Source organism: Choristoneura fumiferana, chromosome 17 (genome assembly GCF_025370935.1).
Source record: "Choristoneura fumiferana chromosome 17, NRCan_CFum_1, whole genome shotgun sequence".
In the NCBI taxonomy this organism is placed as follows: Eukaryota; Metazoa; Arthropoda; class Insecta; order Lepidoptera; family Tortricidae; genus Choristoneura; species Choristoneura fumiferana.
Genome location: NC_133488.1, coordinates 15837129 through 15848144, shown reverse-complemented (window position 1 = coordinate 15848144; position 11016 = coordinate 15837129). Strand labels below are relative to the sequence as shown.

Here is an 11016-nt window from a genome sequence, read left to right as displayed (position 1 = left end):
TGAAATGACAAAAATGTTCAATACATTTTTATTCTAAATCAAGATATAGAACATTTCACAGTCCGCGTTATATAAAAACGGTTTCAATCAATATTTAATTATTTATATATCTTTAACCGCTCCAGCTTATATCACAAGTACATACTTTCACAAAAAACACTAATTATATTGCACTGAATTAGAATTCTTTGACTATGGGCTTACAGATAAATTGATGTCAGGTTGGCTCTTAGAAGATAGACAGCATCAGCAGACCAGACTAGCCATCTAGGCGCCCCGGGCGAGTCATGCCTTTGGCGCCCTTTCAGATACGGCAAAAATTACAACATAGAATACTCACTCCAACGAGCGAGATACTCATATTCTACTACTACTCATACTTTAAATAAAAAAAAAATACGCTGACTAGTTTTCCTTTAGATTGATAAAAATGGATATTCAATTTAAGTGGTTAAGTTGAGCTGGTGTGCGCGGCGCTCTGTAGTTAGTACCTGGCACCTCGGGCAGCCGCCCGTAATTTTATGAATAAGTGAGGTTAATCTTTTAAAAAACTTGTAGTCAGTAGAACCAACCTCTCATCAAGCACTAAATCGATATACGTTGTTTAATTTAGGGAGATTTTTAATTGCACATTTGTCATTGTCATTGCATTAGAGAAACCAATTCTTACAATAAAATAATCGAACTATACTAATACTGCAACATCTCTATCATATTTAAGTTTAAAAAATAAGTACTATTTAAATGCTCTCTGGCTAATAAAACTTAAAATAAGTACAAGTCATGTTTGGAATGTTAAAAATGCTTTTTCTCAATGGAATTTCGACTAGATCCAATATTTAAACTAACTCGAGATAATTCATCCTCTTGACGTAAGTGTCCCATCCTGCTTAATTTTAGTCTCCAAACACTGACCTTAAAAGGTTCATGTCATTGTCATGAGGCACATGTGCCGCATGGACGTACCAGTCGAACACCCTATGAGGCACACAAACATCTGTTAATACAACTTGTCACATTGCAACAAGGTTTACGAGTGGCCAGCAGAATTATGACGACTGACTGTATAATAGACCAAGAAATTCATTTACCTTAGGTATCATTTTACCACATACCAACCACTTTAACATTCTATGTATGTATTGCTAAAATCATAAAAGCCTATTGTCACTTCCAAGTCAATTATAATAATAAATAAATATCATGGGACACTTGAGACCAATTGACCTAGTCCCAAACTAAGCAAAGCTTGTACTATAGATACCAGGCAACGGATAAACATACCTACTTATATATCTGCCCCGGCCGGGAATCGAACCCGGGACCTAAAGCTTCGTAGTCAGGTTCTCTAACCACTTGGCCATCCGGTCGTCAATGTGACAATAGCCTTATTATTTTTATGATTTAGGACCAAAAAGTGGTAAATCAATTGCTTGATATATTATGTGGGACAGTTATTTGGCGAAACAACGTACACCAACCAGTCAAATATTAAACATACAATAATTTATTTCAGTCATATAATCATGTCACTCACCAAATGAGGCGTAATAAATAAAATAAAATTAAATCCGTTACAACGATCATAACTCTACTATAAGGTCTGTGTCACGCAACGGTTTCCTAAATTTAAAGAAGCACATAATTTAGGCAGCTTACCTTCGGATATCTATAAAAATGAGACTGCAGAAAGCAAATGCAATATATTTTTCACCTTTAACGCTTCCACAACAGGCCAACGGGGCCTTGTTCGCCTCTCAGAAAGCTATAGAGAGAGGGAAAGATAAAGCTATGCTCGGAGTTTCTTTGCGCGTTAGAATCCGGAATACGGAAATTCGTCGAAGAAATACTAAAATCATCGACATAGCTCGATGAATATGCAAGTTAAAGTGGGAATGGGCGGGCCACATTCTTGAGTGGCAGTCACGAGTCGGAAGGTGAAGCGTTAACAGGCCTCCCACTAACTTGACTGACGACATCGCGAGAGTTGCAAGCAATCGATACATTCTAAGGGTAATTGAATAGTGGACAGCCCAGGTCGTGGCCTTTGCTCAGGGTTACTGTTATAATTTTTTAGATATTTGAACTGAACGCATATGTGCGTTGTGCCCCTTGAAGAAGTCTTGGGTTGACAGTCGGCAGTGAAGGCGTTAAGGTTTGCGTCTCCTTAGCATCCTCAATTTTTAGGTTTCTAGGTCAACATATTTGTAAATATTCGCTCTATTTCATTTAGTTAAGACCTATAAACAGTATAGTTAGCGTTTGGAACGTATATATATTCCAGCAGCTGACAGTACGAGTGCGAGCGATTTTGTGACGCCTAATACAGTATGCAGACGAAGTCTTGGGCGAAAGCATAAGAATAAAGACAACTAGAAGCGAAACTCCTCAGCTTTTCCCACAGATGTGAGCGTAAAAACTGTTAAGTTAAAATGGGACCATTTAAGGTGAGACGCTGACAGAAACGGACATGGCAATATCAAATAGGATGGATGTAGCATGCCTGAGACAAACAGGTGCGGAGAAAAAGCGGATAGGCGTTTTCCTACTAAACAGATCAATCAGCTAATTTAATGTTTCCTTTCTGATTTGAGAATAAAAAAACCTTGTAAATTTGCCATTTAACACCGCCACTTGCACTGTCACGTTATTCGTTTTTCTTATTTATTTACTCTGGAGAACCAACTACATTATCAATCAATCAATCAAATCAGTCCACATCCACCCACAGCTGAGTAAAGGCCTCTTAATTTTCACGCCATTTGCCCGATCCTGTGCCTGTGTCATCCACAGTTTACCAGCCTTTTTTATTCAAAATCACAAGCATTTTTATTTGTCCTTAATAGTACTTATGATTCAAGACAAGAAAAACCCATAATCTCCTCAAGTTTGAAAAAAAAGTAAAAAGTAGAAAGTTTTAAAGTGAAATTCTCACAGATTGATGCTGAATAGCAGAGTTTCGCTTCTAACAGTTTACTCTAAGAGCCTTATAACACTGCAGCACTGGCAATTTGTGAGGAAATTCGAAGCGAAGGGAAGCAAGGCTTCCGTCGTAGCGCCGAAGACGCCCAATTATTATTGTACAAGAGTGTAAAATTAGGCGTTCTTGGTGCTATACTAACTTTTTTAAGTTATTATTATGTGTGATTGTTTTGTAGTGTTATTAAAGGTATATGTGATTATTTTCACTATTTAAAATTTACAGCGCATGGGTACCAACTGTAATGCTGTAAATTTTAATTGGTTTATAAATAAATAAACTCGCTGCACTCGCGACGAAAGCGTTGCCGGTTCCCTTCAGCATTCAACTCGCCCACAAATCGCCAGTGTCAGCTAAGCTAATTTATAATTTACATCTGTATCTATATAAGGTCGAGCGGCAGTTCGTCGACTTCTCCCATTTCAGAGCAGGGCTCCCCGGCGGCCACGTACGTGACGACGAACTTGAGAGGCACGCGGCGGCCGCGAGGGCGCGCCACCAGCGCGGGCTGGCGCAGCGCCGGCGCCTCGTACGGGTTGTAGCGCGCCAGCGCGGAGCCCGACGCCGGGAGCAGGCGCACCTTGCAGCCCTGGGACACACAACACGATATCTTCCATAGATGTTGTAAGCAACACAGTCACTTCCATGGATGTTAAAAAGAGTTATTACAGTCGAGGAAACTGAATCACGTCCCAGAGGCCGTATTGCAGCAATCAAATGACAGATTTCACGTACAAAATCAGTCATTTGATTGCAATCGCGAGCGTCAGAAACGTTAGGCAATATGGCCTCAGGGTGGAACCTATTTTTCATCACACTTGCTCGTAAACAGCGTCGTATCATGCAGGCTACCTTGGTTGTAACCCCCCAAATAAAACCCTCGACCTTAATCTGCTTGTCATGAAGCCCGTGGTCGGTAAATGAGTCATTGCGCGTACTAATTTTCATGTCATGAAGCCCAAGGTCGGTAAATGAGTGTGATACTACATGGTGTGGTGCAGCGCGGCGCGCGCAGGTCGGGCACATGCTGCGTGGGGTGGGGCGGCGCGGAGGCTGGCGCTGCCAAGAGCGTAGTCAGCGGTATCGGCAATTTTTGGAAAAAATCTTAGTTTTTCTTTTACAAATATACAATTTTACTCGCAAATGGGATGAAAAACATTGTATGTCGCACGGGCGGTACTAGAATTACGAACATCGACTCATTAAAGCCCTCAGTCTTCGACTTCGGGCTTCTAATAGACTCTCGTTCGTAATCCCTTGTTTACCGACCTTAAGACACAATGTACTATTAAATCAATTTAGCTATGATTTCTTTGGCAAATGTTTGGGATGTAAAAATGACATTAGTAGCACAAAAGTTCCACCCTGGTACGTAATCCATGGAAATGACTGTGTGCACAAAAATGTGAAATACCCATATAAAAGCTGCGACGCTCGCTTTTGATAGCCATTATTCAATCTCATGTTAGTTCAATGTAACTCAGATCTAAGAAATTTTTACTTTTACCTTTTTTTACTTTTTTAAGAAGTTACACCTGATTCAATAAATTATCTAAGAAACTTTTAAAAAAACTAATTTCTACGATTTTTAAAATAAACAAGAGTCAAAAATAAACGACCAGGCAGTATCTTTTTCATCGCAACAAAAAAACTATAGTAAATAGTACTGAATAACAGGAAACAGGAAAACTAAAATGAACAAGGAAAAAAGTTTGTTTACTTCACCAATTACATATTAACCTATAACCTATTTCATCAATCAGCTTGATAAAACTAATACTGTACCTATTTACAATTCTGAATTAGAACCACTATAACTCACGAAACTAGTCGGTTTCACTACTCATTAATAATTTTATAAAACTAATATCTGTAATGCCGTCACTATCTGTTTTGTCCAAATAAACAGAGACGGCATCACATTTATCTGTAACATAAAATGTTTCAATGAGTGGTGAAAAAGGCTCTTAATCAAATCAAACATTCAATAGACAGTTTCAGCCACATTGCAACAGCACTGGCTTGGAGCTACGAATAGACTGAAATGTAGGATATCACTGATCAAGTGTTATGTAAGTCTAAAACAATGGAAAGAAAGAATAACGTTTATTACAATACAACTCTGAATTACCTTTGGAACAACAGGCTGGAACTTATAATCTTCTATGTCATGTTGACCGTTGTTTGTCGTGACCACAATGACAATACTGACATCATCTCTTGGTTTGTCTTTACAGAATTCCAGTGTCACTGTCACTCCTCCTTCTTCTTTGAAAACCGTCATTGGGGGAACTTCGCTTAGTACTAAATTTTTTACATCAACAGTGATATCTGTTAATGGTTCAACAGTATTCTTATCCTGTTCCTTAGGTTTGCGTTTAGTATCTACCTTAAAGTCTTTGTTTGGTTCATATTGCCATTTATTTTCTATAGCAGTGCCTGTTTCTCTTATGTCCACCATAACATCGTCAGTGGGGGTCAATGGTGATGGAAATTTCGGTACTGTGACTCTTTCCTCTGGTTTTTTAGTAAAGAAATCTAAATCGAATTCTCCATCGTTCTTTGGTGCTTCGCTATGCTTTGGTGAGGATTTTTCTAATTCTTTCATAGGTATTTTTTTAACAGGCTTACTGTAAAATGTGGAATTATTATATACATTTGTTTCTACATTTTCAAAATCTTAATTATTAAAGAAATATTATACGAATGTAAAATGCATACCTGTTGAAAGTGTCTACTCGTTTCGCGTTGTCAGGGAGTGATTGTTTTAATAGTTGCTCTCCTAGTGAATCTAATTCATTCCAACCTTCGGTTTTGTTTGCTTTCTCTGCACCAAGAAGATCAACGTCATCTACAACATAAATAAATAAACACAAGGCAATTATGTAGTATCTTGGGTAAAAAATATTACTGCTATTTGTCCATGTCCACTACCATTAACAAAAAATATAGCACACGATTTTTTCTTACAACAATTAAACATAAAAATAAAAAGTCCGAGAGTGGGGGTTTGTAACAACTCCTTTGAGTAAAATGTATACCAAAGTGTGATGTCACACGAAACTTTAACGGACTATATCTTCATTAATATTTGTTTATTTGACAAAAGAAAATATTTTCCGCTAATTTAACTAACGAACTAATTATACTTATTAGGAATCTAGCGACTATTTCAATAATAGCGTGTGCGAAATTTCCAATTCTTCCTGGGTTTGCATGAGAACTATAATAGCCTTAACTCTCTCATTCTGAGAGCAGGCCTGTGCCCTCCAGTGTTATTTTAATAAACTGAAGATTTTTCATTTATTTTTACATGAATAAAAAAAAAAATGGCGGAATTATTTTTCTTACCACTATCTTTACCATTAGACATCAAATTTACTGGCTTAAGTGGCTCTGCGATATTGGTTGGACCATCTTTTGCAGAGAATATATCACCAAGTTCATCTATAGCTGGGCTCTTGGCTTCAGTGGTCACATTGGCTTTATCCCCGTCTCCCGATGGCGCATTGACGCCGGCAAAGTCCAGCAAGCTCTCGCTATTGGTGGGTTTTCTTGGAGAAGAATTCTTTTTGGTTTTCTTCTCGGCCATGAATTGCTTATACATCTCGCCCACTGCGTCCAATTGATCAATTGAAGTTAATATGTCCTCTGCAAAATAAAACTGATTAATTAAACGGTAATTTAAAAAAATGCATTATTTTATTAGATAATTTAAATAATTGCATTACTTTATTTTATTAGTGCCAATTGAAATTCGAGTGGTTGATTGAATTTAAGAGTGTTTATACCTGCTGAGCTGGCATATGGCAATGTTGCTTTTTTGTTAGTTTTTCTCGATTATTCCATAAAAATTAAATGAAAATTAAAATGTTGTCTGATAAACACTTCTTAGTAAATAAATTAATGTGTCTACTCCAATAATTATTCGTTATAGACTTATTTTCTTTAAAAACCGTTATATGTAATAAATTATTGGAGTAGACACATTAACTTATATACATATTAAGAAGTGTTAATCAGACAACATTTTTAATTTTAATTTAATTTTTGTGAAAGAATCGAGAAAACTAACAAAAATGCAACGTTGCCAGCTCAGCAGGTATAAACGCTCTTAAAGACATGTTTCAATAAGAAACATAAGAGCATTTATACCTATATATGTGTGTGTGAACTCATGTCCTTTGATTATAAAGATATTCATTATTTTTTTGTTTCTTCTTTTCTCAGTTGCACCCCTGCAAAGCCGGTTCAAAGGCGGGTTGCTATATAGCTTACTAGTGTTTACCCGTCGCAAGCGTAAATCATAAGATCCAACAGTGGATTTAAAAGCCGGGATTTCCAAAAATTACAGTGGTCTTTCTTGATGTTGCATTATAAAGAACCCTGGCAAATTTCATGACCTATACCCAGAGGACGAGACTTCGAGATTTTATCCTGATCCCATAGAATATTCGGGATAAAAAGTAATGTAATGTAAAAAAGTAATGTCAAATGTGTTATTCCAGATATCCAGCAACAAACCCTTTGTTGTACAAAATCAGTAAACAAACACAATTGACAATCATTACATAACATAAAGACTAATAAGAAAACATTAAAGACAATTTTTTTTTTAACTTTTCAATGGCTGGGGCATGCGTGTGCACTGCTGGTCTTGGGTCAGTCCATCCGATGGATCGGAATTACCAGATATCCAGCTGTCTACACACCAAATTTCATCCAAATCCGTCCAGCAGTTTTAGAGTGAAGGTGTAACAAACATAACAACACACAAACTTTCGGATTTATAATATTAGTAGGATAAAAAGTTACCAAGATTTTCCTGATTACTCTCAGCGGCGGCGAGTCGCTGCAGCGCGGGTCGCATGCGGCCGCAGCGCGCGTACAGCTCGTCGATGAGTTGCTCCTCATCCGAGGATGCCTCGAACGCGTGGAGCAACATGTCTTGCAGCAGCCCTGCACTGTCCAGGGCTGAGGCTACTTCGTGAGCCCGGCGACAGCTTGCTTCGCTGCGACGTTCTTCCTGGTGTAGTTGGTAACATGAGCAGAACTGGTTAGGCAGATCAATATGCACAAATATTGCGAAAGTTGAAGCATGCTGTGTTTATTAATAATGTCAATTATTGCCAAATATTATTATGCCGACTTGGAAAAAAAACCAATCATTTTATTTAAGGGGCTCCTAGACGGGCCATATTTTCACTGCAATTTGTGGCCGGCAACTATTGGTGTCCTTCTTTTACTCACATATTGATGGGCGGTGGTGATCTCTTACCATCAGGAGACCCACTTGCTTGTTTGCCATCCAGTCGAATAAAAAAAAAAAAAACATGTTAGACAGAGACACCAATAGTTGCCAGCCACATATTGCAGTGAAAACATGGCCCGTCTAGGAGCCCCTTTACTGAATCTAGCAATAATGAAATAATCATATATTTACACAACCTAGGAATAATGAAACAATTATTATATTCATGCAAGAAAAAGATTACATTTTTATATACCTGGTACATTTCGATGTAAATTGTGTGAATAAGTCAACATTTTGTTTCTTTGCATCTATATTTAATGTAATGACTATTGAATATTTCTCAAGTCCAGCAAATTTTTTATCTAGCAATGTATCATCAGCCAAATATGTGGTCTACAAATTTTTAAACAAGTTCCTATCAAATGAATATGTGGCTAAAGTGGAACTTTCAAGTTAACAGCCACGTCTATTGGCATTATTGTTTTATGACATACCAATGATTACTTATCAACTTTAGGGTGGTAGACCACATAATTTTGGCTGATGGTACCTAATGTTTTTTTCCTTACCTTATCACACAAAAATGTTGCAAAACTGACGTGTACTCAAACACTATTCTACATATTTTTCCTGATACTGATTTATACTGAATTAAATTTTAAACTTACTTCACGGACCATACTTTTGATAAGCCTGTTGGCATGTTGCAGATCCTCAGGTTTCTTGCTCTGCAGTAGTTTCTGAAGCAACTTTGATTTTTCCTCATCCTCAAAAATTGCATGTTTATTACGAGGGCTGACCACCACATCTTCTGGAGGCAGTGGTGGAGGGGTTTCTTTAATCACCCCTTGGTTTTTCAGCATTTCATAGGCAACTTTAAACTTGCTCTCTTTAGGATATTCAATAGACCATGCGTGGAGCAGTTGTAACACCTGAAATATAGTTTCACTTGAAGGGCAGATAAAATAAAAATTTAGCTGTTAATAATAAATTAAATAAACTTTCGCACTTTTTTATTGTCATTAAAATGTATTTAGTTTACTTATGACCAGCTGCGTTAAGAATGCTGTGAGTGTAAACATTAATTAAATGTGAGATGTTTTTGATAAACATTATTTAAATGAGCTTACCTTTATCTGAACATCTGGTGCTGTTCTATTAGCGAAATACTTGGGGGATACGAGCTTTATCATCTCGTTTAAGAATCTAAACTTGCCGATTTCGGCGTGAAAAGCGGGCCCGCATTTACGCATACAGCGGTCGACAGTTGAGAGAGCTAGGAGCGCCTCGCGAGCGTTGAGAGTGTGGATGCGGGCCGAGAGCGCCTGGGCCGCCAGCTGCGGGCCCTCGGCGGCGTCCCGCATCACGCTGCAGAACGCTTCCAGCGCAAGAGCGTCCGGACATGGCAGGGATTCATGCGTAGCTTTCACTGAACAACAAAACTATCAAGAACCTGTTATAAAAATATCATAAAACATAGCAAGCAAGTCTACTTACAGAGTAATGCTTCTAAACTCACTAGCGTCACATTCATTTTCAATCATCAAACATAAATATAATAATTGTTAGCTTATTTGAAAAACAATACGGCTGAATATTTTCGTATTATTGACAGTTTGACATTTCCATTTTCACTTTCACTCACTCGCTGAAAGTAGTGCTTAACACTGGTCAAAAGTTTAATTACCACAAAAAACCGATAACTTCCATTATTAATATCGGTAATTCGTCAATATCAAACATCACTATGCTTGATATACCTGTGGTCGGTTTTGGCAGCTGACATAAGAACTGCCACTGTCAGTCAGTCTAGACTGAAAGCAAAAAAAAAAGAGCTAAAAATATATTTCGAGTTTTGAGCGAGGTGGACGGTTCTTTTACTACGTCGATTCACGATGTATATCTCACGGTTGTCTAGACTTCTCGCCCAGACTAAAAGTCTTTCTAGACCTGAGCAGATAGTGCAAAGAAGAACGGCAACGACTACTCCAACTGGTGCTATCCTTCCTGAACCCGAGAAGACCCCGTTCGGTCTTTTGGGCATTGTGTGCGCAGTGGTGCCTGGTTTACTTATTGGAGCAGCGATTAGCAAAAACATAGCGAATTTCCTGGAAGAAAATGAGTTGTTCGTGCCTTCGGACGACGACGATGATGACGACTAGTGTGGATGGTTCCAACTCGTAGGATCTTCCGTTGTACATAATAATCAATTTTCTCTCAGGATATTACTTTCTTCATATGCTGTTAGATAGAAATTAATCGATAGGAAAAAGAAACGCTTATAAACATTTGTTTATTTTATTAGTAAATTTTATAATACAATTGTTACAAGAACTACATTAAAGTGAGTAATACATTTTGTGCTCAACTGATGTATTTTTAACTGTTATTGCACATAATTTATGACAGTTCAATATTCTAACAACTTACATCTTATTCATGTTATTTACAGTTATAGTATGCAAATCATTTAAATATTCAATAATATTTCTATGTACATTTATAGAATTTGAAAAGTAAATGCATGAACGTCCAAATGCACAACTTGTTGGAGTAACAAAATGCAATCTCTGCTAAGCTAGTCAGTTATGCCCAGTAGCAATAAGAATGTTCATTGTTTCATCATACTTGTGCTTAATATTTTAAGTGAAGATGACAAATAAAATGACTATAAATGGCATGACTCAGTCTTTCATTGCTATCAAGATATTTATTGATTTCTCGCTAATGTCTTTTATGGAAGCCCAACAGGACATGATTACAAAAATTGTGCAAAACTCTA

The 11016-nt window shown here is 37.5% G+C and overlaps 2 protein-coding genes across 2 annotated transcripts; one reads left to right on the top strand and one right to left on the bottom strand.

Annotated features, from left to right (window-relative positions):
• Positions 1-12: 12 nt before the first annotated feature.
• On the bottom strand, positions 13-9933 carry Gga (ADP-ribosylation factor-binding protein Gga). The gene is made up of 8 exons (XM_074100898.1): positions 9732-9933; positions 9365-9663; positions 8903-9166; positions 7796-8006; positions 6332-6631; positions 5702-5831; positions 5112-5610; positions 13-3569 (listed from the first exon to the last, which is right to left on the bottom strand). Exons 1-8 carry the CDS (start codon positions 9766-9768, stop codon positions 3363-3365), a joined length of 1947 nt encoding a protein of 648 aa, XP_073956999.1. The 5' UTR covers positions 9769-9933; the 3' UTR covers positions 13-3362.
• A 94-nt stretch (positions 9934-10027) lies between these two features.
• Positions 10028-10914, top strand: EMRE (Essential MCU regulator). The gene has a single exon (XM_074100902.1). It carries the CDS (start codon positions 10130-10132, stop codon positions 10394-10396), a length of 267 nt encoding a protein of 88 aa, XP_073957003.1. The 5' UTR covers positions 10028-10129; the 3' UTR covers positions 10397-10914.
• Positions 10915-11016: the final 102 nt, after the last annotated feature.

What these genes read in the sequence shown, in the direction of transcription:
- Gga (XM_074100898.1), bottom strand. Translation starts at nt 9,768, where the DNA reads ATGAATGTGACGCTAGTGAGTTTAGAAGCATTACTCT. An exon ending in GTCTAATGGTAAAGATAGTG is followed by an intron (nt 5,832 to 6,331) that starts GTAAGAAAAATA and finishes TTTATGTTGTAG; the next exon opens with ATGACGTTGATCTTCTTGGT. An exon ending in CGAGTAGACACTTTCAACAG is followed by an intron (nt 5,611 to 5,701) that starts GTATGCATTTTA and finishes CACATTTTACAG; the next exon opens with TAAGCCTGTTAAAAAAATAC.
- EMRE (XM_074100902.1), top strand. Translation starts at nt 10,130, where the DNA reads ATGTATATCTCACGGTTGTCTAGACTTCTCGCCCAGACTAAAAGTCTT.